Here is a 27,439-nt window from a genome sequence, read left to right as displayed (position 1 = left end):
TCTTCAGATCCCGTGGTCTACACACTGTGCTCCTAAAGGGACAAATGGGTTGGTCTGTTCGTTTTTTTAAATGTGGTCTGTTCCATTCCTGGGGGTGCCGAGACCCTCTCAGTGCTCCGTCCCCAAGAAATCAGTCTGTCTCCTCCCGGGATCTGCTACGAGGCCGGTTTCTGCAGCGAAGAATGACCTCCAACATCTTTGGTTTGGGCACATTTATTTGGGCTCTTCATACATTTATATATATATATATATATATTGGGGTCTTTCCCATGATAGGAGGAAAGGGAGGAAACGACACTTTATTTTATTTTTCTGCCTTTTCCATTTTCACCCTGCGCAGGGAACTGGCGCAGAGCAGGATGCCAGGGGCCGGGGGCGGCCCCTCAGGTGTAGCCCACCAGTCGCGGGGTGCAGGGGAAGGTCTTGCGCATGCTCATGCACTTTTCCTTGTCGATGCACAGCGTGTTGGCCTTGACGGCCAGCTCGTGCTCCAGCCGGCACTTGGTCATTACCAGCAGCTGCAGCGTGTCCTGGGTCTCCCGCAGCCTCAGCCTCAGGGTCTGCAAGGTGTCGTCGATGGTGAATACCTCGTTCACGAGCCTGGGGCGAGAGCAGAGAAGGCAGAGTTGGCACCAGCCAGGGGCCGGGAACTGTGCCAGGCGCGGGGAGGCAGCCCTGAGCGAGACGGACGAGGCTCGGCCGTCAGGGAAGACAGAGGTGGGACAGGGAGACAAGGCGGTTCGCGACGGGCGCTGCCGAGGTCGAAAAGCACAATGGAAGACACGGAATGTTTGGGGCAACAACCTGGTGGGTCCTCATTGAGTTCAGTGTTGACTTACCACGTGACCCAGCAATGCCGCGCCTCAGTGTATACCCACGAGAACTGCAAGGAGACCCTTGAACAGATATTTGGACGAATACCTGTGTGGCACTAATCACAAGAGTCAAAAGGTGAAAACAGCCCCACTGTCCTCCGACCGGAGGAATGGCCAACCGAAAGGTGGTCCATCCATATGATGGGATATTATTCAGCCCTAACACGGAGGAACAAAACCCTGCCACCTGCTATAGAGGGAGGACCCTTGAAGGCTCATGCTGAGTGAAAAGAAAGCAGACACAAAAGGTTATGTATTATGTGAATTACATGAAACTTCCAGAACAGGCAAATCCACAGAGACAGAAAGATGAGTGGTTGCCCGGGGCTGGAGGGAGGGTTTGTGGGGTGTCCTTTTGGGTGGAATGAATGAAAATGTTCTGGAGCTAGATAGTGCATGTAACTGCACAACACTTTGAATGTTGTTGGTAGATTTTATGTTGTATGTATTCTGTTCCATTAAAAAAACAAAAAACTCTACTAGCTTGGCTAGCGCCATGTGGATAAAAGATGGTCAGGTGGGGTGTCCCTTCTTGGCGCCCTGCTCGGGTCCCCATTACTGGCTGGGGCACCCGTCCTCCCAGCTGCCGTGTGCACTGGCCGTACATATTGACGTCCATAGGTCCACGCTTCTCCAGAGAAGCCAACGGCTCACCCACATAGGGGTACAAAAGGCTGTCCCCTGCCTCCAGGTGGGACCACCTCCGTGGTGCAATTCATGATGCAGAGACTCCTATGGGATCAGGACGAAGCCGCGCTCCCCTATCCTGCCTCCCCCCACTCCCTTTCTCCCGAAGCTCTGCTTCTGGGGAAACTTCCAAAGGCATCAGGAAAGGCCCTTCTGGGGAGGGAGCTTGTGACCCGAGAATAAAAGATGAGAACCAGCTGGCTGCATAAAACCCAAGAGGGAACATATTCTACAGGACAGGACTTCCCAACGCCGGAGATGTTCTATACCTGCACCGTGCTCTCTGGGCGCCACTGGCCGCGTGGGGTCCGTGGGCACTTGCAATGCAGGCAGAGCAAGGGAGAAACTTGTTTTTGTTAATGGTATTTCATTTTAACTCATTGAAATGTAAATGGAGAAGCCACATGTGCAGCTGGTGGCTACCCAACTGGACAGAGGGCAGGGCTAGAGCATAGAACACAGCAAAATCCAAAATCGAGGGGCCTGGGTTGTCCTCAGGGCCGTGGGAGGCCCCTGGGGGGTTAAATGGTGTGTAAGCATTGGAGGGGGTGTGAGTCGCTGACTCAAATTTTGGGAAAATCTCCGGGCCACTGTCTAAAGATGAGATCAGAAGGGGCAAGAACAGGGGCGGGAGAGGGGTTACGAGGTTGTCACAACATCCAGATGGAGTGGGTTGAAGGGTGGTCCCCAAAGATGTGTCCAAGTCCAAAACCGCGGGGCCTGGGAATGTGATACCATTTGGAAACAGGGTCTTTGCAGGTGTAGGTGATCCTGAGGTGAGGTCAACCTGCATTCAGGATGGATCCTAAGCGCAAAGACGGGGCCCCTTATCCCAGGAAGGAGGGGGAGATGCGAGGCACAGAGAGACACGTGGGAAGAAGGCCGTGAAGACAGAGGCAGTGGCGGTGATGCGGCCCACGCCGAGGGCATCACGCACGCCCGGCAACACCAGAGGCCAAGAGGAGTCACGGTGCACACTCTCCCTCCCCGCCTCCAGGGGAGCCTGCCCTGCCACCGTGTCGATTTCACACATCTGGCCTCCGGAAGTGTGAGCGAATACAGAAGCGTTGTTCAAGCCACCCGGTGTGCGGTGACTTGTGACAGCAGCCGTAGGGACCTGTGATAGCGGCCCAGTCTCGGGGGCTGTGCCGTGGGTCCCGCCTCTGTGCTCAGGCCCAGAGGACATGCTACCCAAAGGGCTTGAGTTGGATATCAGGATGGGCTTCCCCACGGCGGCCCTGGGCTAGGGAGAGGTCACATAGAAGCCTGGAAACTCTTGGCTCCCTGGGGCTCTAGCCCAGCGCTGTCCAACAGAACTTTCTGCAGCCACGGAAATGTTCTGCGCTGTCCAATATGGTAGCCTCTGGCCACCCATTTGGACTGTGGCTCGTGGACGTCAGGAGCTGAGTTTTAGGATTTGTTTCATGTTCATTAATTTAAATGTAAATATAAACGGGTGTCCGTTCTCGGGAATGGGCATGGACGGGACCTGAGCCAGGAGAGGGTCAGAGGGGGAGGGGTTACCTATAGAAGAAACAGGAAAGAAGGCCCAGAGGTGGAGAAGGAGGGATGGGGGCGGGCGGCAAGGAGAGTAATGCAGAGATGGGACACTTCAGCTGCTGGAGAAGGCAGATGCCTTGAATCCTATTATCTGCTGAGCTCCCAAAGCCCTCGTGCACACACATACATATGTACACACGGACACACACAGACACACGTGTGAGTGCACGCACGCACAATGCCCGGGGCTCCTGAGCCAAACATGGCCCACCCATGCTCCCCGTCTACCCCCTTCGGGGGCACAGCTGGTGGACACAGAGGCAGGGAGCTTGTCCCCGAGTAATGGGCCTTCCGGGACAACATCTGGTCCCTGAAAGCCCTGTTCCGTGAAAGTCCCCTGGGGGTGGGTTATCAGACACCCCTTGGCCCCAGAGGGTGCCGGAACCAACCTGAACATCTAAGAAGCGGGAACTTGTACAAGAGGGATCGGGAGAGCTTCCCCCGAGCCCTCACCCGGGACCTGGACCCCTGCCAGCCCAGCTGCAGGGGGACCCCGGGCACGGCACCCACTCCCAGGGTGAAGAACTTCCAGTCATTTCCAGGCCAGCAGCAGGCTGGGGAGCAGGCAGCCAGGTCTTCAAGTTCAAAGCCTGGGGCCACTCTCCCTGTCCACTCCCGGCCAACAAACACGCCCAGCTCTTCTGTTTCCTGAACGATTATCTCAGGCTGTGCCCACATCAAACACCATCACCTGGAGCCACCCAGTGTTTTCTCTCAGAATGTTCTTCCTCCTTCCTCCCCAGCTCTCTTCTCCACATCTCGGCCCATCTGGCTCAGGAGGGGGACAAGCCACAGGGCCCTGGGGCTTTTGTCACGCAGCAGCAGCTAGCTAAGCCAGCGTCCCTGGCACACACAACCAAGGGGCCTGACCCTGGTCACACAAATTTCCGTGTCTGATGGCCTGTTCCTGCTTTGCCCGGCCGTCATCCCATTCCAGACCCCAGCCCCGCGCTCCCAAACCCCCGTTTCGGGGCCTGCGTGAGCTTTGCACCCCTTCTCCAGTGAGGAGGGCCTCTCCTTCACAAAGCGGGATGGGCGGGATTAAGCTATTCCAGCGTTCGTGGGTGACAACTTTACAAAGAGGGAGACGGAGACGGAGGGAGGTGTGCTGGAGCCCCTCACAGGGGCTGGCAGGGGCACGGGGATCTCCGGCCTGGGAGGCTCCCTCTGCTGAGCTCTCAGGGGAAAGCTGGAAGGTTCTCAGAGCACAAGGTGGCGGAGACTATCCAGGGGACCCCAGAACTCTAGCCCCTGCCCAGGGTCCTGCTGAGTAGTGGGGCTACACGTCCTGACTGGTGGGAGGGGGGTCCATTTTTCAGACCCAGGTTTCCTGGGAGCTCGCGGGACCCACCCCTCTGCGTCCTGGCCTCCCCCACTCACTCGAACTGTGGGATGTCCCTGCACAGCTCCACGTTGGGGCGCCAGGTCCGGCACTCCAGCCTCGTCTGCGCCACCTTCAGTGGGCACTCCTTGGCCGTGATGGACCTTTCCAGAAGCATGATGGTATTCTCAGCCTGGAAGATCTCCTGCAGCGTCTGCGGGGAACACGTGGGGTGTCAGGGAAGGAGCAGCCCTGGGCGGCAGAATGCCTCAATGGCTCTTTCCCAACCATGAGGGCTGTGGGGGCAGGGACTGTGCTCCGCGAAGACAATCTCAGGATAACATCTGGGGCACTTCTGGTCACCCAGGACGCTGCGGACACTGGGGAGGGGCAGGTGCCAAGGCTGGTTGTGTTTTCAACCTCCAATACCCACTGGAGTTAGCCAATTAGTGTTCAGGCAAAAAAAGGGACAGAGAGGGAGAAAGGCCTTTAAGCACAATAAGGCGCACCAGGGTGGCTCAGTGATTAAGCATCCGACTTCGGCTCAGGTCATGATCTCACAGTCCATGAGTTCGAGCCCCACGTCGGGCTCTGTGCTGACAGCTCGGAGCCTGGAACCTGCTTTGGATTCTGTGTCTCCCTCTCTCTCTGCCCCTCCCCTGCTCATGCTCTGTCTCTCTCTCTCTCTCTCAAAAATAAACAAACATTAAAAAAAATTTTTTTTTTAAGACTAACACAATAATCCAAAACAATAGCTAATCTCTGAACCGCTGTAATCCGAATTAATCTAGGTTGTTCTAGATCTTTTTATAATCCAAAATGCACCTTTCTAGTAACTAGATCAGTAAATAAACTAGAAAGGAAGAAAACAAAGGGAGAAGAGGGGAAAGAGGCTCAAGATTTTCTATTTATGTGTAGAAATATTTTCCCCACTCTAATGCCCTGTAGAGAAGACATCAGCTGTACCTGGTGAAGTACAGATCCCAGGAAGGGACAGGAGAGAGGCTCCTGGGGACCCGGAATGTTCTATATCTTAACCTGAGTGGAGTACCATAGCTGTAAACACGGGCGGAAGACCCTTGTCAAAATTAATCAAGCTGTGCACTTTACTGGAAGACTGTCATACTTCAGTAGAAAACAAAGCTAAAATCGGAAAAAGGTCATTTGCAGGAAAAGATTGGCAAGGCGTTGACATTCATGTTGGGGGACTTTTATAGGATTCTCTCGACGTCTGTGTGTTGGAAATTTTCCATAATACAAAGTAACAGCGTGAGAGGACGAATAAAGAACGGGCACCAGAAGGAACCTGATCCCACCCTTGGCCGACATAAGCACACCAGAACCGAGAGTACTCAGCAGATGTCACCTCACTGCGGCTGACACGTCCACTCTCCTACCATCACCGTGAGTGGCTCCCGTTTCTCTGGGGACCCCTCCTTCCAGAAGATTCTTTGTGGGTGGGCTGCACTAACACCCCTTCCAGACTTGGCAGGGCCGGATGGCGCCCCGTTCTGACAAGCCTGCCTTCCGCTGTTTGTCCGTCTCCCCCGCTAGCACGTACGCTCCAAGAAGTTGGGGGCTTGTCCATGCCGTACCCCCATCGCCAGGAACAGTGCATGGTGCAGAGCGAGGGCTAGCAGATAAAAGCCGGCACACCCAGTTAAAGGTGAATTTCAGATCGACAACAAAGCACCTTTTTAGTATATGTGTCAGCTACCACGCCGGATATACCTGCGCTAAAAAAAATGATTTGTTGTTACTCCAATATTCCTGTTCAACTGGGACAGGTTGCTTTTTATTTGCTAAATCTACAAACTCTCCTCATGTCAGGAACTCAATAAACAGTCAGTTAATGAATGAATGAGTGAATGAGTGAATGAGTGAATGAGTGAATGAGTGAGTGAGTTACAGGGAGCCCTGGAAGTCTAGATGTTTAGCCAGCTCTCCCCCATCGTCCTTGTCCACCCTGAGGCTTGGGAAGAGTGTACCCTAAACTTTATATTGGTCCGATCCATCTCAGATTTCAGTATCGGAAAACACGACTGGCACATGAGTGTGCCTGCCTCCTGAATGGAGCAGGGATCACAAGCGTGAGACCCAGTCCCCGCCTTCGAGGACATTACATTCATATTGTTTTCCCTCTTTTTCTGAGCTAGGAAGTGCTCGCAAGTCATAACCTACTGACTATAACCCGACGACATAACCTGATGACTACTGTAGCTGGGCTGAGCCAATATTCTACGGGCACAAGAAATTAAAAGGCAATTTTTTTCCAAAGAATTAAAGTCCTGACTTCCCTATCAGCTTAGGGAAAAAGCCCGGAAAGAGCGTGTTTTGCTATTTCAAGGTAACAAAAGGATGTCCTTTTCCTATTGGGGTGGAGATGGGTGGCAGGGCTATGGAGGGTCAAGGGGGCCACTGACCCTCCTTCAAAGCCCATGAGGAGGAAGCCTGGCCTCTCACCGGGTCCTCACGGAGCCACCCAGAACCAGAGTGCCACTGACCACATGTTGGTTAAACATTATCCCGTGTGTTCTGTGCTCGGCACATGAGCACATGTAAACACTCGAGTGCAGAGACAGCTCTTAGAACTTGTGGGGATTTTCCTTAAAAACCTGCCCCTTTGTGTGTGTGTTGGGGGGCGGGGAGAGGGCTGGCACAGACATGCAAATCTCTGAAAGCACCACCTCAGCCTGGTACAGAAGAAAATCAAGCCTTCTAGAGCTGAAAAATGCTTCTTGGCATCACGTTACCCCGTGCAGAAAACAGCCCCTCCCTCTCAGATCTACACGTCTGTGGCCTGTTGGCGAGGTGGGGTAAGGAGGACATCACTGAGGGTTTGGCTGCTGGGGTAGCTGCCAGCCGTGCCCCCTGCCTGAGCCCATGAAGGCAGCTCCCAGGATGCTCTGCTTCCTCTTAGCTGCTGCTAAGACACCCTTGAGCTGCTCCCAGGCTGTGTTTATGTTGGTTTCTCCCGTTGGCTCTCTTGGTCCCCTGGTCCCCAGCTCAGGGCTCGGCCAGCCTCCCTGGGGGCCTGCAACTTTGCAAGAGGCCTGACTCTTGAGTCAAAGGGTGGTGCTCACACTCATTCATGTACTCAATCATTTCTTCATTCACTCATTCTTCTACAGTCTCGCCGATCCACTCGTCGACTTACCAAATGTTCACTGAGCACCTATTAGGTGCAAAGCACTTGTAGGAATCGGACACAGCACTGAACCCAACAGACAGAAAACCCATCCCGGTGGAGTTTACATTCTAGTGCAGAATTCACTCATTCGTGTGCTCCTTTATGCGGTAAATATTTATTATACGCAACACACACCTCTTGTGAAGCGCCGACAAGGCTTTGCTACAACTGTAAGTGCTCCCTTGAGCATGGCAGAAATTCAAGTTCCTTCCACCCTCTGTTAGGAAAATATGCATTGGATGTGGTTAGTGTGCAGGACACTGGTGGGGGACGGGGCCACCCAAGGGGCCTCCACTACATGTTCTCCAGGAACTCTCTCGCCAGCACAGCGGAGGGACAGGGACGCAGCAGCCGCACCATGAACTGAAATTCATCGATTCTTTTTCAAGCCTGCCAACCACTTCCAGGGGGTCCCGCGAGCGGAGGTGGAATCCAGAGGCTTCCGCAGGCAACAGGCTGCAGCAACATTTTAACAAGTTTGCTCTACTTGCCTTATATGTATTCTTGTAGCTCCTTTCTAGTTATGGCAAGCGCCACCAGTTTTCCATTTACACAAGGGACGGAAATACGTTTTAAATGCATGTGTTTTTAAGCCCTTTTCAGGGACTGGATTTAAACTGAAATATAAATAATAGCCCAGGTGGCCGGTGGATCTGGTGACATCAAGAAGGTGGCCCAGGAGCGACTGGATTTGGGAAACCCTGTATCACACTGTCTCCCAGGCACACGGATGCAGCAGGTGAGAAAATGGAGCGGGGCTGGGGAGCTGGGCGGGCGGTCACAGCCCAAGTCCCCTGCCTCCCTCTGCTGGCGTTGTGGGGGTGCTGGGTGCTGAGTGTTGTTTGTATCTCCAGGCCACCACCTCCCGTCTCCCCTTTGAATTTCTTGAGCAGGCCTGCTGGTGCATTTTCCAGAATAGTAGGGGTTTTCCAGAATCGGCCCCTCTAAAATCCATTAATGACTCACACCCAAAGCAAATCTGCCCCAACTGTTCCCCATAACCTGGTGTGCAGCCTCTGTCACTCACAGCCAGGGTCCTAGAAGGGAGGAAAAAGCCACACACACACACACACACACACACACACTCTCTCTCTCTCTCTCTCTCTCTCTCTCATTCTGTCTTGGGGACAGCCCCTGTCACCCACCCCAGTCCTATCCACGTGGGCAATGACTCAGCCTCCAAAAGTTTGAGGAATGTGACCTCCAAGGGCCAGGAGCCAGAGACCAAGTGGACTGACCAGGGGCGGGAGCCTGAGACACAGTAGCCTTGACCTTCATGCCCAAGAGGAAGCTAAGAAGTTGCCCGGTGCTCATGTAGGCACCAAATGCCAGCCTGGCCCACCAAGCTCCAGGTCAGCCGGGTCCTTGGACCCCAAATTCCATAACATCCCGTGGGAGAAGAGCCCTGGGTCTAAGAAGATGACCCACATATCCCAGTATATCCCCTCCTGGGTATATACTGTGGGAACCCAAGACTGTCAGGAATAAATATATCAAGGATGTCCCATGCGGTATCACTCGTAGTGGGCAGTAAGCTGGCAATGGATGCCATTGACCATGGAGAAGGACGAGTAAGAGATAGCAGACGGGCACTGCAGACGATTTTGGTGGCCATTAGGTGTAGACTAGGTGTGGGTAGGACCAGGGGTGGGTCTTTAAAACTACGCAGGGGGAGAAAAGAAGGCAAACGAGTGAACTCTATTACACAATCCCTTTGGAGAAAATTAAAAATCCCTGCACCTACAACGGCCATGCACATTTTGTAAGAATACATCTCGACCAAGAGGTCCACGTTCAACAGTTAAAACGGTCATCGATGGGAAAGTCGTCTATGTGAGAAAAGGAGGAAGCAGGAAGGACAGGATAAAAGGAGGGAAAAAGAAATAAGCAAGGGGCTTTTTATAAACAGGATGCACCAAGAAGTGAGGAGTGTGATAAAGTCATCTCTCTTCCCTGGGGTCAGAAAGGAAAAAATTCCCACAACCCTACCAGATTTAAAGTTTCCTTTTAAAATAACTTCTGTAGTTTAGGTTTTTTGTTTCTTTTTTAATGGGAGAAAGCCAATTTAAAAAAAAATACCATCTGATAGTAAAGGGTACTGATTCTGGACTTTGGCTGCATGTTAGAATCACTGGGAGGGTTTTAATTTTTTTTTTAATATTTATTCTTGAGAGAGACAGAGATAGAGAACATTAGTGGGGAAGGGGCAGAGAGAGAGAGAGACCTAGAATCTGAAGCAGGTTCCAGGCTCTGAGCTGTCAGTACAGAGCCTGATGCAGGGCTCGAACTCATGAACCAGAAGATGGTGGCCTGAGCCAAAGTCAGACGCTTAAACAACTGAGCCACCCAGGTTCCCTGCTGCGATGGTTTTAAAAAATACAGATGCTTGGGGTGTCTGGGTGGCTCAGCTGGTTGAGCGTCTGATTCTTGGTTTCAGCTCAGATCATGATCTCACGGTTCATGGGATCAAGCCCCATGTGCGGCTCTGTGCTGATGGTGTGTAGCCTGCTTGGGATTCTCTCCCTCTCTCTCTGTCCCACTCACTCTCTCTCTCTCTCAGTCAAAATAAATAAACAAACTTTACAAATATAGATAGATAGAGAGATAGATAAATAGATAGATAGATAGATAGATAGATAGATAGATAGAGTTCTGATTTCATGGGTCTGGGTATCAGGATGTTTCAGGAGCTCTCTGAGTAATTCAAAAGTGCAGCCACAGTCAAGCCCTATTGGTTCAAGCAATACAGAGACACATGAACATTATGTCTCCAAGGGAAGTAAGCAGGTTAATGACCACAGTCATGGACTTGGTGTTGTAAATCAAGGCTGTCTGTCTTGGCAGGAAGCCCCAAGTGAAGTCAAGTGATTCCGTTCATCCCCAACACTGACCGAGCAGGTCGAAGGTACTGTTTGAGATGTGCACGTGGGCTTGGGCTTCCAGAAAGGGGTCTGGGGAAGGAGTAGTAGCCTCATCACAAGGCTGAATCTGAAGCCAACCACTTTAAAAACCTGACACTCCAACCCCCAGCCCAGAGCTGTGCTCTTCTTTCACCGTGGCCCGGGTAATCCAGACCCCGGCCCAGGCAGGCAGGAAGCTCAGTGCTCGGGCAGTCTTGCAAGATGGGAAGGTCTGGGCAAACCCAATACCCTCCCAAGGTCAGGATCCCTCAGACTCAAGGCACCTGTTACATTCATACGTGTGTGTATGTGTGCGTGTGTGCACACACACCCTCATACCCACCCACACACACAGAATGAGTGTCCCAGATACCGACACCTCCCTTTACACACTGCCCCCTCTGCCTGGATGCTCCTTCCCCAGACACCCACATCACTCGTTCGCCTCCTTCAGGTTGTGGCTAGAACACACAGAAGAATGCAACCCCCCACCCTGGCCGGCACTCCCAACCACCCAAACCCCTACTGTATTTCTCTCCAGTCCTTACACCTGCTGACATAATACATGTTTTGTTCATTAATGCTATTCCTCTCCCCCGACCAGAAAGCAAACTCTGGGGCGCCTGGGTGGCTCAGTCAGTTAAGCGTCCGACTCCTGATTTTGGCTCACGTCATGATCTCACAGTTCCCGGGATCGAGCCCTGTGTCAGGCTCTGTGCTGCCAGCGTGGAGCCTGCTTGGGGTTCCCTCTCTCCCTCTCTGCCCCTTCCACACTCACACACGCTCTCTCAAAATAAATAAATAAACTTGAAAAAAGAAAAGAAAGTAAGCTTCACATGAGGACGGACTTTTGCTCACTGCTGAATCCTCAGTGCCTCTACTGATTAATGCCTGGAACACAGTAATAATAATAACAATAAATAATAACGTCCAACACTTGAAATAGTGCTTACTATGTGCCAGGTACTTTGTGGAGGGCTTTGCAGATATGGACCAATTGGTTGGTGCTCAATGAACATTTGCCCCCAGGATGGAGACTAACACACACCACAGGGTGTTTGGTTAAAAAGAGGACAGGGGCGCCTGGGCGGCTCATTCGGTTAAGCATCTGACTCTTGATTTGGCTCAGCTCATGATCTCGTGGTTTGTGAGATCGAGCCCTGCCTTGGGCTCTGCACTAACAGAGTGGAGCCCGCTTGGGATTCTCTCCCTCTCTCTCTGTCCCTCTCCCACGGGCACCCTCTCTCAAAAGAAGTAAATAAACTTCAAAAACAAACAAATAAATAAAAATTAAACAAAAAGAGGACAGACATTGGCAGTAGCCTGCCTGACAGTATCCAAATCCTAGCCCACGCTGGGTGACCTCAGCAAGTGTCCTAGGATCTCGGAACCTTTCTGGTAAACAGGGGATGGTAATAGCCCCACTGCACAGAGTGGAGGTAAGGGCACGGGGTGGCCAGCCCGGGAGGAGCTCCCGGAAACCCCAGCAGGCGTGTGAGCCCCCTCCACCGCCCGGCACACGGAGCCGTAAGACACACACACACACCCATCTCTGGAGCCACATGAACAGCAGGGGTCGTGACCTGCTCTTCCAAAAGTAAGCGTGTACATGCATGTGTGTGTGTTTCTCCCACAAATACCCCTGGAAAGGACCACAAGAAAGTCATCACGCCCCTTCCCCATCTTTCCTGGGCCAGGTAGAGGCATCTCTCTCTCTCTCTCTCTCTCTCTCTCTCCTTCCCTCTTTTTCTCTCTCCCCAGTCCCTGAGCTCTGAGGGCTTCCCAGAAGCACCTCCTCTCCCGCAGGCCTTAGGGGTGTTAACCTTTCTGCTCCCACAGAGCCCAAGAAGCAGGGGGGAGAAGGAGCTCGTGGGGCAGGGCACAGCCTGGCTCAGAGGCTGGGCGGGCCGCCGTGCGATTGGCCCAGGGGGGTCACCCCATGGGAGGAGTCTCGGCAGCCTGGGCCCAGAAGCTGGCACACGGTTGGGAAGGAGGTGGCGACGGTGCAGGGCTCACCTCACTCTGCTCCCTAGGCCCCAGCTCTGTGCCCTGTGAGCTGCAGGCCGCCTGCCAGTGGGAGCTGTGAGGCTGAGGGTCGCGCAGCGCACGGAGGGTGGGGAGGGGCAGGTCACTTGGTGCCACCGCGCCCCTGTGCGGTCACACAGAGCCACGTTCAAATTCGAGCCCCTGACCGGGAACGGGTCACTCGATCCCCCTGTGCCTCGTGCCAGAAAGTCCCCCCACATCCCCTGAGCTCCTTCTCACTGAGCCAGACGCTGGGGGGGGGGGGGGGGGCTCCTGTTCTCATCCGCAAAACCAGCACGACACTAGCTCACCCCCAACGTTGCTGTGGGCATTAAATGAGATACGGTGGGTCAAGTGCTTAGTCGGGCGCCTGGCACTTGCACAACCCCCACCCTGCAATGTTCAGTCTGTTAGATTTGTCCTTTGGGGTCTTTGGTCTTTTTCTTTTTCTTCTTCTTTTTTTTTTTTAATATAAGACAATAGGAAACTGAGATTCACTTGACAGAATTTGGCTTCGCAGGCAACTCAGACTCCCTCAGACCTCCAGTCCAGGGCTCACACTTAACCTCCATTAACCCACTTATTTGGGCGTAAGGGGTCAAGGCAGGGGTCGCCAGTGCAAGGGAGGAGGAATGTCCTCTTTCTCAGCTTCCGGAATGTGGCTCGGAGAGGGAGCCAGTGGGAGGCAGATGGTGGGCCACACGCCCTCAACCCTCCTCCCCCAACCGAAGTTCTTTCTGTTAACCGACACCCCTCCAGGCAGATCCCCAGGCCACCAGGGCCTCCGCGCAGGTTGTCTCGGAGGTGGGAGCCCCAGGCGGGAAGTCAGGAGACCCAGGTTCCCGTCCAAACCCTACCACAAACTAGCTGTGGAACCCACACCCCCACTCAGCCACTGGGCTGCACTGGCGATTTCCTTATCCGGCAAATGGGGACGGGGGCCTACGCTCCCCCACTGGCTAGGATGCTACAAGGCTCCTGGACCAGGGGATGTGTGCTATACCTCAAAGCATCATGGGTCTGCCCCGTGCGCCTGGAGCCACTTCCCTGAGACCCAGCCTGAGACCTGTTAGCTGCAGGTATGGCTCTCTGTGCTGTCGTTTTTTTTTTTTTTTAACGTTTATTTATTTTTGAGAGAGCGAGCAGGGGAGGGGCAAAGAGAGAGGGAGACACAGAACTCGAAGCAGGCTCTAGGCTCTGATGTCAGCACAGAGCCCAATGCAGGGCTTGAACTCACAAATCGTGAGGCCGTGACCTGAGGTGAAGTCAGACGTCCAACTGACTGAGCCACCCAGGCACCCCTTGATTTGGTTTTTAAGTCTTCAAGTCAAGTTTTAAGTCTTCAAGTCTTCAAGTCAAGCCCCTTCAGACATTAGGGAGTCCCAGTACACAGCCTTCTGGAGCATCTTGAGGATGCTCTAGATAGTGAACAGATGTTTCCGGAAAGGTCTGTGGGGTAGGTATTTCAGGTTTTAGGAGCCACACGGTCTCTGTCACAACTACTCAACTTGGTCACGGCAGTGCAAAAGTAGCCACAGACAACATGTAAATGTATGGGGTGGGGGGGGTCCTGTGTTTCCATAAAACTTTATCTACAAAAACAGGCCAAGAGGGGGCAGAGTTGGCCCCGGAGCCAGAAGTTTGAGACCCCTGCCTGTAGCCCATCACAGAGGGAGCCCCAGTCATCAGAAACGGCCCATCTCATACAAGGCTAATGCTCCTCTGAGGTTTCCGGCATTTAGAGAATAATTTCTGTACTGCTCTGCTACTCAAAGTGTGGTCTGTGTACCAGCATCACTGGGTTCTGAGTGCTTATTAGAAATGTTGGGGCACCTGGGTGGCTCAGACATCCGACTCTTGATTTCAGCTCAGGTCATGATCTCACGGTTTGTGGGTCTGAGCCCTGAGTCGGGCTCTGCGCTGAGAGTCCAGAGCCTGCTTGGGATTGTCTCTCTCCCTCTCTCCCTGCCCCTCCCCCACCAAGATAAGTAAATAAACTTAAAAAGAAATGCAGGGTATAGGCCCTACCCCCGACCTACCACGGGAATCTGCATTTTAACAAAACCCTCAAGTAATCCCATGCACATGAAAGTTTTAAGATGGCAGGACAGCGTCGGATTCGTAGCTGGAGGCAGATCTCTCTGGCCGCCATTTGCAGGGTGGACAGAGGGGACCAAGATGGCCAGTGGGCAATGAGAGGCAGAGGACCCACATCAAGGCGGGATGGAGAGACATGGAAGTCACAAGGTCACGGGACTATTGAGAAAGCAAAGCAGGGGGCACTGGTAACGGATGGGAGCACGCCAAGGGAGGAGAGGCCAGATTTCACACACCTCAGCCTGCCCAGCCCCTTAAAATCAGTAGGAACCGCCTAGAAGACAGGTGGGGGTGCCACCAGCCTGTGTTCGAATGCCAACAGCACCCTGCTGAGCACGTGGCCTTAGCAAATCGCCAAGAGAAGGAGACAGAGAATCCCAAGGAGGCTCTGCGCTGTCAGTGCAGAGTTCAACCCGGGGCTCGACCTCACCAACAGGGAGCCGAAATCAAGAGTCAGATGCTTAACAGACTGAGCCACCCAGGCGCCCTGACCAGAGCACTTTCTGTCTGTTCATCTGTCCCTCCATGTATTCGTCTATCTACTTAATTATTTACTGCCTTTTTTTTTTTTTGCCAAGCCTTAAGCCAGGAGACCAGGGCTCCTTAGCCTTCGCACTACTGACATCTGAGGAAGGGGAGTTAACACAAGAAAAGCCATGAGAACCCTGGCTACACACAGGAAGCTTAGTCTTTAGAGATTACGGTTAATCTTCTTTTTCCCTCTTGCACCCCGATGGCCAAGCAGACCGTGATCAGCCACCCTCAGCCCTTGCAGGGGAGCAGCTGAGGGCAAACCTCCCCCCCCTCCACCCCATCCCTCTGTGTGCGCAATTGCCAGGTCCGCCTAGGCCAAAACCAACCTCGAGGCTCAGCGGAAAAGTGCCCTGATATTCCTGGCTGGAACAGAAATCCATCCCAAGGCTTTGAAAGTCGGGGGGGAGGAGGGGAAGGGGTCCAACGAGGTTGTTTGCCATGTAAAACTATCTGCCGGCGTCTTGTCTTGTGACAGCAGAGAAAGCATCTAAGGCCAGGAAATTATTTTTGATGTGGAGGGAAAAAAAATTGCATTTAGCAGTTCCAGCCGGCCTGAGGCCTCTGGATGCTTTGTGCAACCTTGCAAATTCATTGTTTTCCAAATTGCGCGAAGCCAAGGGGTTTCCAAGGAGATGCCTGGCTCAAAGGCAGCTTTCTCAGCTCAGGAAGGGAGAAGGCCGCTAGGAATCCTTTTGCTGGTCAAATGGTGGAAGGTTTTCAAGTGCAGCCAAGCCCGGGGGCAAGGAGAGTGAGGACAGGAGTGTTCTGGAGCGACCACACCAGAAACTCAGGTCGTGAAGGCTCCGGAACAAACTTGGCACCTTGACATGCGGAGACAGATATGTCTTTGTTGTGGGGGCCTGTCCTGCGCCTTATCTAGTGTTTATCGTTATCCTTAGGTTCTACCCATTATCTGTCAGTCCCACGCCTGCCTCCCAAACCTCTCCAGACACTGGCAAATACCACTGGGGAGGAAATTCACCCCAGGTGAAGAGCAGGATAGATGTTGACTAAGCCCTGCTCCCGGTGAGTGCTGTCCAGAGGTGGCCAGCTGCCTTCAGGCAATGCAAACACCAGCTGCTGAGAGGCTGTCTGAGGTCAGGGGTCCAGCAAGTCCTGGAGGGGTTTAGACACTGGTGGAGTCTCCCTGCTAGAGAGGACACTTGTGTGAGTAGGAAAATTCATGGCAATCCACTAGCGTGGGCCTTCAAGCGTCTCCTTAACATTTATCACAATTTCTAATTAATTGTTTATTTTTTTAAAAACCAGTCTCCCCCAGTAGAATGGAAGCCCCCTTCTGGGCAGGGATCTCGTCCGGTTCGCGTTATATCCTCAACACCTAAAGAGTCTAGTACATAAGATGTGCTAAGTAAACAGCTGCAGAGGGAGGGGATTAACACCCATCCGTTGCACGTCTATGCCTGGGATACACCTGGAGAACTTGTTAAAACTCAGATGGACGGGCCCCAGAGTTTCTAATTCAGAAGGGCTGGAAGGGAGCCCAATAATTTGCATTTCAAATACATTATTGGGTGAGGCTGATGCCTCTGGCCCAAGGACCACACTCTGAGAAAACACCGGTCTGAACTCAGAACCTCTGGTTCTCCATCTTGGCTGGGGGTAGTTCACAAGGTTGGATGCCTGGGGCCACACCCCAACCACTTAAATCAAAATCCCTAGAGGTGAGACCCAGGCATGTGGGTGGTTCCAGTGTGCAGCCAAGCACAAGAACTGCTCACCTGCCCCTTCCCCTCTGATCTCACAGCTGGCAGGATTACTCCTGTCGCATACATTGAGACACGGAGATTCAGAGGAGTTAGTTACTTTCCCAAGATCCCTTAGCTGTACCAAAATTCATCCTGGTCTTCTGACTCCAGATGCCATGTTCTTTCTGCCACCTTGCCGTTCCTCCCTCCGGATCGGAGATCAGACTATGGTTTTTTGTTTTTTTTTTTTTTACCATCTTTCCAGCTGATACTCACGGGGCACCAATACGGTCACCGACACAGCTGTTTTTTTGTTTTTTGTTTTTCTCACAGACGTCTGCCAAACATTACTGCTCCCATTCGAGAGATGGGGAAACCGAGGCACAGAGTGGTGAAGCAATCCGGCCTTGGCCATTTAGCCAGAAAGCGCTAGAGCCAGAACTCAACGCAGCCATCCACACTGCACCGTGGGGCTGACACACGGGGGGGATGAAGGATGTTGAGATGCAAGAAAATTCTGGACCTGGACAAGGCAAGGAGATGCAACAGCTAGGAGCATACAAGAGGCTGGGCGGTGGCTCCCAAGCAGACAAACAGCCAAGGACCCAAGAGTGGACAAGTCACACCTTGGAAGAAATTAGGAAACCGCTAGGTGCTCTCTGCCTGGGCCAGGCTGCCTCCTACAGGCTTCCTGTCTCCGCAGGAACCAATCCCAGCGATTGCCCCACCCCCGGCTTCCAGTCGAAGCGTGTGATTGGCTAACACCAACTAAAGCTCTGGCGGTGGGAGGAGGGAAGGAATAGCTTCCCTGAGCCTTGGCGGTGCTCGCAGAGTGACCTCAAGACAGCTTCCTTTGTATGGTTCCCCCCAACGGACCCTTGCTGGTTCTGTCCCATTCTCTCCCCACCTCTCCTGTCCCATCCCTCCAACTTCCTGCGTTTGTTGGACACCTTCCCAGCTCCAGACCTCTGCTATGTCTTCCCGATTCCAGCAGCTTCTCTCCCATTTGTTCAGTGTCACTGCGGACAGATAATGGGTCACACAGTCCCCCCACCCCCAACCATCACCTTGCCACTTGGCACAGGCCTCAAAACCGCCCATACCTGAGCTCTCGGGGAGGGGGGGTGCCCCTCACGCTGAGTGTCCTCAGGCACACGTGGCCCAGGTACAGCAAGGAGACCTTGGATCCCTTCTGGGGCAAAGCGGAGCATCAGGCAGAGACCTACCGCATGCCGCCCCGAGGCTTCTCCTGAGTTAACCTGCCACAACCCACATACCATCTTAACAATTATTTCCGATTTTTCTTCAAATCAACTCCCTTGACAAGCGTTACTTGAAACAGGATCTTTATTTTATTGCCACAAGTGGAAAACGAATCCCCCTGGCCATTAACAGAGGCTACCATAACAAGAGAGAAAATGGAAAAAAGCAGCCAAGTCTCACTCAGTTCTGTTGCCTTTAAAGGTTCAAAGCCTGCCCGAGACTGGATGGCTGTCAGATAGACGGTCAAGGCAAATCAGTATCACGTCAAGGCCTGATGCCCTCAGCAGGCCTGATGGAGAGACCCCGCAAAGGGAACTTTCTCACAGAGCTGCAGTGGTGTTCAAGGCCTGGCCCTTGCCCCCCCACACCAGACTGCCCTCTAAACTGGGCCAGTTTTAGAAAGAGCCGTCAGTAGCCTGGCTGTGGGTACCCGTGCTGGACAGGATCCGGCTGCTTGCAAACCACGAAAGTATTTCCCACTCCACAATGGGTTCCAGACCTCCTTGGACAAACAGAGGGGCTGGCAGAGGGATGAGGCCCTCACCCCTCAGATGCTGTGCCTTCCTGCCCTGGCCCGGCCTCCCAGGGAAAGCGTGTTCTGCTGGTGTTAATGACCCCTTGGAAAGCAAAACTCCACAGACACCTCAGAATGAAAGCAAAGGCTTTCAAGGTTAAAACTCACAGTCCCTCTGCATTCTGTTAAACTCTTTCTGTGCCCAGCTGCTTTATTCATCTGCTTTCCGGCATTTCCTCCCACGCACTGAGCAAAACAGGCCAATGCACGAGCCTACTGGAACCCGGGGAGGGGCCCAGATGAGCAAAGTGGGCAGTGATGGGATGCGGTGGGGACCCAGGCAAACTGCAGGGCCCGGGCCCTGTCCGAAAAGTCCTGCCCGCTGTTCCCCTGTGGAAACCTGAGCTCAGAGTTCCTAGAGCTACCCGTTTTTCAATGGAACCTGAACTTGAACTCACGAACCGCGAGATCACAACCAGAGCCAAAAACAAAGAGTCGGACGCTTAGCTGACTGAGCCGCCCAGGCGACCCTACGAAAATACTAAAAACAAAAAAACAACTCTAGGAGAGTATGTACAAACGTAGGGACATGAATGTCCGTAGCACCTTTCTAGGTTGCAGCTGGAACTGGAAACAACTTCACGTCCTTCAACAGGTCAACGGATAACTGCTGAACAATAAGGAGTAAACTAGGACCCTCCCTTGTGCTGAGTGCAAAAGCCAAATTAAAAAAAAAAAACAAACAAAAAAAGCGTACAGGGTAGGTGTCCCTTTATAATGTGGTCTACAAAATGCAAATTCGTCTGTACTGACAGAAAGCAGATCAGTGGTTGTGGGGGGTGCGGAAGAGATGACAGGCACAAGAAAGCCTTTCATACATTGACTACCTTGACTCAGGTGATGGCCTCGTGACATGTATTTGTCAAAACCGCTCACATTTTACGCTTGAAATATGTGCGGCTAATTACGCATCAGGGATAAATAAAGCTGTTAAAAGAAAAATGTGAGGGGCCGAAGAGCAGGCAGGCCCCGTTCAGCCCAAAGACTCCTAGTGTTTGTCCTTGGACTTAAACCACCCAGCCAGCGTTTCCTTGATGTGCCGGGCACCATGCATTTCTCGAGGCGCTACATTGCAAAGGGGAGGGGCCGCTGAGAAGTTCTCAGGACCACGGTGGGGCAGAGCATCCTGCTCAGGGTGAACATGGGGATCCGTGGACACTGGCGGGCTCTATCCAGACAGAGGCTGCACTCCTGGGCCAAACTCCCAAGGTTTTTGGAAGAATCCAAAGCGGTTGAACTTTTTTTCAAGGTAAACCAAATGCCCTCTTAACTAGCTGCCAGCTAGTCCATGGAAAGTGCCAAAGGCAAACAGGGCAGCAGGGAGGCCACAGCAGTAATCCAGGCAAGACATGTTGGAGGCTGGGCCAGGGTGGAGGCAGAGGGGGCAGAGAGAGGCAATGAGATTCTGAAAATAGAACCGACCGGATTTGCTGATGGAGCGGACGTGGTGTGGGAGAGGAAGAGAGGCATCCAAGTGGTCTCCAAGGTTTGGGATGGAGCACCTGGAAGCATCTGGAAGCATCTGGAAGCATCTGGAAGCCGGAGCCACAGAGGGAGATGGGAGGGCTCCAGGTGCGGCAGGGAGCAGGGTGGAAGTCCTCAGGGTGAAGCTTGCTCCTGTTTGCTGCCCTTGATGACAAGAAAGCCCACCACGCATGCAGGGAGACAGCTGTCCACGGCAAGTCGAGAAATCTGACTTCTCTCTTTGACAGCCTGACAGAGGCTGCGCTTCTGGCTTATCCTGGTCCCCCAGCTCCTGGCGTCCTCATTTGCTCCGGCCACATCAACGCTCAAGATGGGAAAATGGGATTTTGACTCGTCAAAATCGTGACCCACCGAGGGGTGGCAGAAACCCCAGGAGGGGCGTTTGCCTCTGCACAAAGCAGGCTGACCCGCAGGATGGGGTAAGCAGGCCCCATCCATGGAGGGAGGGCTGACAGGGCTCGGCTTGGAAGTTTGGAAAGCAGATGCCATCAGGGCAAATCTGATTAGACTGGAGGGCCGAGGTTTGCCTTTTAGAAGGGTTTGGTTCCCCCTAGTATTGAGTCTGGAAGGGAGGAGGACAGGGAGGACGAAGAGGGAGGGAGGGAGAGAAGGGGAGGAGACGGCTGCATACCCAGATGTCTGTCGAAGCCAACTGGCTCTACCACCTCCAGTCCAGCTATTTCCTCCTGGCAGCACTTAAACCCTCGTCCCCCGCCCGCCCCAGCCTGTTCAAACCACAGACCCTCAGGCCCCTGGACCTGCTCAGCCAGAATCTGCATTTCAACGAAATACCCGGGTACTACCGGCCATTAGCACACATGCAGAGATATTTGACACGCAGGGGTCTACACTGCTGTTTTCACCTTCCCCCTCCCACCACTCGTCACACAACTAACAACTCTTTCTTCAAATAAATTCAATTGTTAAAAAAAACAAAACAAAACTTAAATTCATTGATTCGAGTATAAAATTTTACATCACTATCGTCAGGGGAAAATCAGCATCATCTGCCCTAAGTGCAAGTAACCATAAAAATGGACGAAACCATGGAAAACCATGTTGTTCACACTGGCCAGGGGCACTGGCCACAGTGTGAGCCACAGTCAGTTAAGCGTCTGACTCTTGATTTCAGTTTAGGTCATGATCGAACGGTTTTTGAGTTCGAGCCCCACATCGGGCTCTGGGCTGACAGTGCGGAACCTACTTAGGATTCTCTCTGCCCCTACCCAGCTCATGCGTGCATGCTCTCTCTCTCTCTCTCTCTCTCTCAAAATAAAGAAATAACACACTTAAAAAAAAAACTGGCCGGGGTGCCTGGGTGGCGCAGTCGGTTAAGCGTCCGACTTCAGCCAGGTCACGATCTCGCGGTCCATGAGTTCGAGCCCCGCGTCAGGCTCTGGGCTGATGGCTCGGAGCCTGGAGCCTGTTTCCGATTCTGTGTCTCCCTCTCTCTCTGCCCCTCCCCCGTTCATGCTCTGTCTCTGTCTGTCCCAAAAATAAATTAAAAACGTTGAAAAAAAAATAAAAAAATAAAAAACTGGCCAGACATTGCTGCCTGCCCCCAAGTTCTTAGCCGGAGGCTGGCGCTCTCTGTTTAAAACAGGCGAAGAAGGGCTGTGGCCTCGGGGACGGAACCCTAGGATCATGGTACACAGCTAAGGCTGTCTTCTAAACCCCTGCTGGACTCAAAGTCTGCATGGGGAACTGTGTAGACCTGGCCGTTCTAAGTGGATTCCTAGGACCACTTGGGCAAATACTTGCTCTGTAGCACAGGTGCGGATGGGGCCCTAGAATTCTCCAGAAATGCTTCTTGCCAAAAGGAATCAGGCTGAGCTCAACAATGAACAGTTAAAACTTTAAATTTTTTTTTAAGTTTATTTGAGAGAGTGAGCAAGCACGTAAGGAGAGGGGAGGAGAGGGAGAGAGAGGGAGAGAGAGGGAGAGAGAGGGAGAGAGAGGGAGAGAGAGGGGGAGAGAGGGAGGGAGGGAGAGGGAGAGGGAGAGGGAGAGGGAGAGGGAGAGGGAGAGGGAGAGGGAGAGGGAGAGGGAGAGGGAGAGGGAGAGGGAGGGAGGGAGAGAGAGGGAGAGAGAGAGAGAGAGAGAGAGAGAGAGAGAGAGAGAGAGAGAATCCCAAGCAGGTTCTGAGCTGTCAGCGAAGAGCCAATACGGGGCTTGAACCCACGAACTGTGAGATCACGACCTGAGTCAAAACCAAGAGGCAGATGCTTAACCAACTGAGCTGCCCAGGTACCCCAGAACAGTTATAACTTTAAAGGGAGCACCCTCAGGGGCGCCCGAGAAGCTCAGTTGGTTAAGCGTCTGCCTCTTGGTTTTGGTTCAGGTCATGATCTCACAGTATGTGGGTTCAAGCCCACGTTGGGCTGTGTGCTGACTGCTCAGAGCCTGGAGCTTGCCTCGGATTCTGTGTCTCCCTCTCTCTCTGCCCTCCCCTGCTTGCACTTGCTCTCTCTTTCAAAAGTAAATAAACATAAAAAAAATTTTTTTTAATGACTATTAATAAAATTCCACATGATTGCAAAAAGTCTCTGATCAGCGAGGATGAGACTGTTAGGAATAATCCCAAACTTGCCCGGAGAAATTTAGGGAAAAGGCTGTGCTCCCCACCTCCGCCCAAAAGATAGTTTTCCTTCTCCATTGATAATATAAATACTTTGAGTCAGCTTCTATCGAATGTTTACCACATGCCAAGCACTGCACACAAGACTCCACACCTTAATCCACTTTGAGTAATGTCCTCAAGGAGGAATTCGCATTCCCGGTTTCACGGGTGAGAAACCAGCCCCTGAAACCCACCAAAGGAGCTTCCCGCGTCACCTCCAGGCCTCAGACTTTGTGCCATGAAACGTGCCAACGTGCGGCATTTGACCCACAATAAAAAACGTCTCATTAAAGGAAAATGCTTGTGCAATAACCGAAAGGTGGAAGCGATCCCCGTGTCCCCCTGGAGAAATGGATCCATGGCGTACACATCCGATGAGATACTGTCCAGCCTTATGACAGAAGGACATTCTGACATGATCTACTGCACGGAGGGACCTCGGAGACACTGTACCCAGTGAAATAACCCCGTCACAAAAGAACAAAGGGTGTCTGATTCTACAGGAGCAAAATACCCAGAGCGGTCAATTCACAACAGACGGGAAGTAGGATGACAGCTGCCAGGGACACAGGGGACTGGGGAGTGGCCTCGTGGGCAGGGAGTTCACGAAACACGGGAGTTCTTTTCAGTTGGGGAAGACGCAAAAACGTTCCGGAGACAGACGGTGGTGGTGGTCGCACAACAATGAGCGGGAGCTTCGCACGAGTGAACTCTACACGTAATAATGATTGTTACGGACTGAACGGTTTGTGTCTCCCAAAATCCACGGCAAAACCTAATCCCCACCGTGACAGTAAAAAGACATGGGGGTCTGTGAAAAGTGATTAGGTCATTAGGGGCTCACGAATGGGATGGGTGTGCCCTGATTAGAGAGACCTCAGAGAGCTGCCTCAAAAATCCCTTCTGCCGGGACACCACGAGAAGACGATGTCTGTGGACCAAGAACTGGCCTGCCACCAGACAATGAATCGGCCAGTGCCTTGATACTGATGCTTAGGATCATGAGGGATAAATGTCTGTTGTTTATAAGTCTATGGTATTTTTGTTAGAGCAGCCTGAACAGACTAAAACAATTGTACATTTTTTGTTATGTTTGTTTTACCACAATAACAGGACAGTTCTTCCCGGAAGAAGGAAGGAAGGAAGGAAGGAAGGAAGGAAGGAAGGAAGGATGAAGGAAGGAGAAGGAAGGAAGGAAGAAGGAAGGAAGAAGGAAGGAAGGGAGGGAGGGAGAAGGGAGGAGGGAGGGAGGGAGGAAGGAAGGAAGGAGGAAGGAAGGAAGGAGGAAGGAAGGAAGGAAGGAAGGGAGGAGGGAGGGAGGGGGAGGAGGGAGGGAGGGAGGGAGGAAGGAAGGAAGGAAGGAAAGAAGGGAGAAAGGAGGAGGGAGGAAGGAAGGACGAAGGAAGGAAGTTAGGAAGGAAGGAAGGAAGGAAGGAAGGAGGGAGGGAGGGAGGGAGAAGGGAGAAGGGAGAAAGGAGGGAGGAAGGAAGAAAGAAGGAAGGAGGGAGGGAGGGAGGGAGGGAAGAAGGAAGGAAGGAGGGAGGGAAGAAGGAAGGAAGGAGGGAGGGAGGAAGGAAGGAAGGAAGGAAGGAAGGAAGGAAGAAGGGAGGAGGGAGGGAGGAAGGAAGGAAAGAAGGGAGAAAGGAGGAGGGAGGGAGGAAGGAAGAAGGAAGGAAGGAAGGAAGGAAGGAAGGAAGGAGGGAGGGAGGGAGGGAGGGAGAAGGGAGGGAGGAAGGAAGGAGAGAGAAAGAAAATTGAAATTAAAAGCATTATTCATGGATCATTCTTTTAAAAAAACAACAGAAAATTCAACCTCGTAGATTCCTCTCCTTCATCACACAAAGATTGAAGGGGTGTCTACTATGTGCTGAGAGGTACACTAAGCAGGGGGGCTCCCTTGCTGAAACGGGGGCGATGCCCTGAAGAGACACAGACAGACAAGTGAACCAACCAATACAGGAAAATCACAGCCACTGACACAGCGCTTACTATGTTCCAAGCACCGGTTCAGCGGGTTTATATAATCCTTCTGGCAGCTCGGAGGTCAGAACCATCATCATCTCTATTCTACAGAGAAGGAAACTGAGACACAGAGAGGTTAAGGAACCTGTCCAGGATTGCAGAGATGGTGAAGCCAGGATTCACACCCAGGCATTCCATGCTTCTAACCCCACACTGTGGGCTGGAAGGAGCGATGATAAACTACATAAAATGCCGTTTGTACTCAGCAAGCTACAACCTGTGGGCCACATCCGGCCCGCTGCCTACTTTTGTAAATAAAGTTTTATTGGAACGCGGCCGTGCTCGTTTGTGTACCTACTGTCTGGGGCCCATCTACATGAACAGAACTGAGTCTGTGACAGAAACTGTACGGTCTGCAGAGCTGAAAATAGAATCGGGCCCTTAACAGAAAAAGTTCCTCAACCCTGTTCTGGAAAGATTAACAGAAAAATGTCCAGTAAAGGGGGGAGGGAAGGCATAGACGTCAACTCTGTCTTCTGAAGATATCTCACATCTCTCCCCTCCCCCACCCGTCTGAGGCTCCCACCCTGGCACAGGCAGCCATCCCCTCGCCCCGGACGCCTTCCAGAGCCTCTTAACCATTTCCCCGTGGGCACTCTTCTCCTCTGCAGCCCTTTTTCCATCCAGGAAGGAAAGAAATCCACCTGGGGATAAGATTGGAGCCCAGTGCCTTTTGCTTAAAACCCTTCGAAGGCTCGCTACTGTTCTCAGAGCAAAATCCAGACCCCTCACCAGGACCTGCCAGGACCGTATGACCCGAGCCTGCTCCCAAGTTCATCCTCCACGCGTCCTTTGTACTCGTTGCCGCTCTGGAGAATGAATAATCTTCCCAACATCCCTTGGCTGCCTAACTCCCTAGTGACCTGCTCTTGATGAAACTGTCACCTGCTACCAGAGCTATAGGGTGGTGTATGTGGAGGGCTCACACCGCCCAGCAATTTCCATTGAACCTTGCCTGCAGGCCCCTCACTGCCCCCCAAATATACATACAACGTACCTTTGTGGCTATAACTATTTTATGAATGCAGGTTCAAGGCTAGTCCCCTGCCCTCCCCCCTCACCACACCCTGCAATCGGTCATCCCTAAGTCCTTCCTGTGTGCACATTTCACACGGCTCTCTTCCAGAACGCAAGCGCCAGGGGGATCAGGGCATTGTTTGCATGGCCCCTCCTTTCATTCCTAGCCAGCGACCAGCACGCATCTGGCTCCCCAGGAGGCTCACGGAGTGTGTGCAGAGCAGGGAGCATAAAATCCATGCAGAGAGGACCCCCCCCCCCCCAGAGGTGAGGGGCGGCCTGTTGCATTCGCACAGGAGCAGTGGAGAGGGCAGTACGGGGGAAGCAGGAAGACAGTGACATTAGCCCATCCTTCACCCCTGATGCTGGGAAGCCTTTGAAGGTAAAAGGTTACATTTGCAAAGATGCTGATGTGGGTGGAGATCTGCTCGGGCCCATTTTCTGGGCCTCTGATAACTGCACCCACTCTCACCAGTCACGTTCAGCTGCAAGGCCCCGAGATGGAGTGAAGGACCCCAGGGGCCGTCAGCAGCTTCTTGGGTGCCGTGGTGACAGCCGGGCCAAGCTCATCACCAGGGGCACAAGGAAAAGATTTATCCCAGATGCTCGAATCCCCTCTGGGACGCTCAGAGACCCTCACCTTTACTGGTGGACAAGTTGGTCGACCCGGGATGGTGGGACGGGGCAGGAGGGCAGGTTGGCCAGATGCTGCTGCCGCCCTCGGGAGGAGATAAGGATCCGGAAGCGTGGACGGTGGCCCTGGGGCATCTTGCTTACCTTAGCCAGCTGTGTCTGGAGCTTATTCTTCACGTCTGTCACCTCGGAGATGCGGGCGCTGAAGGCCAGGTTGGTGTCAGTAAACTGCTTCCACATCTGGTCTGACAAGGTCTCCAAGAGGTTCTCAGCCTCCTCCCGCAGCCGGATGGAGTTGGCCCGCATGTTCTGTGAGTGCCTGATGTTGTCGTTACTGAACTTGGCCCAGGTCTCGGGCACGGAGACCCTGCAGGAGGCACAAAGACGAACTGAACACAGGAGAGGAATCAGGGGGCTGAAGACCGGCCTCGGGGAACCCCCGATCTGGAGAGTCTCACCTTAGGCACCCCTGACATCTGGGTCGGGACCATTCTCTGTTGGGGGGGTTCACCCTGAGCCCCCCTCTACCCACTAGATGCCAGCAGTAGCTCCCCTCCAGTCGCGACAACTAAAAATGGCTCCAGACATTGCCAAGTGCCCCTTGGGGGAGGGGACAACTGTCCCCTAGCCCCGGTTGAGAACCACAGGGCTAATCCAAACCCCCCACTTCACAGAGGAGGCGGCTGCAGCCTAGCAAGAGCGGATCTCCCAAAGGGCACTTGGTGCCTTATCACAGAGCCGAGATTCCTTCGAGAAGCTCCTTGTCAACTACCCTCCCCGAAGTCACAGACACAGGCTGTGAAGCAGGCCTCGGGGCACATGCTGACTGCAGGGCTGCTTCCGTTCCGCATCGATCACTGCACAGACTCATTCATTTGACCAGAGTTCTCTGAATGCCCACTACATGCCATGCATCGTTCTAGGCACTTG

At 53.0% G+C, this 27,439-nt stretch overlaps 1 protein-coding gene across 1 annotated transcript in view; it reads right to left on the bottom strand.

The window, feature by feature from the left end:
* Nucleotides 1-255: 255 nt before the first annotated feature.
* The window catches only part of TEKT5 (tektin 5), a 39,615-nt gene continuing 12,431 nt past the window's right edge, over nt 256-27,439 (bottom strand). Inside the window, exons 5-7 of the mRNA XM_042922441.1 lie at nt 26,654-26,876; nt 4,503-4,657; nt 256-600 (exon numbers count right to left, since the gene is read on the bottom strand). Of these exons, the coding sequence (XP_042778375.1) occupies nt 384-600; nt 4,503-4,657; nt 26,654-26,876 (595 nt within the window). The 3' untranslated portion in view covers nt 256-383. The remainder of the gene's footprint in view (nt 601-4,502; nt 4,658-26,653; nt 26,877-27,439) is intronic.

The sequence above is a fragment of the Panthera leo genome, chromosome E3 (genome assembly GCF_018350215.1).
Source record: "Panthera leo isolate Ple1 chromosome E3, P.leo_Ple1_pat1.1, whole genome shotgun sequence".
NCBI classification, from domain to species: domain Eukaryota; kingdom Metazoa; phylum Chordata; class Mammalia; order Carnivora; family Felidae; genus Panthera; species Panthera leo.
The sequence above is the reverse complement of the archived record's forward strand: the minus strand, read 5'-3'. Positions and strand labels throughout refer to the sequence as shown.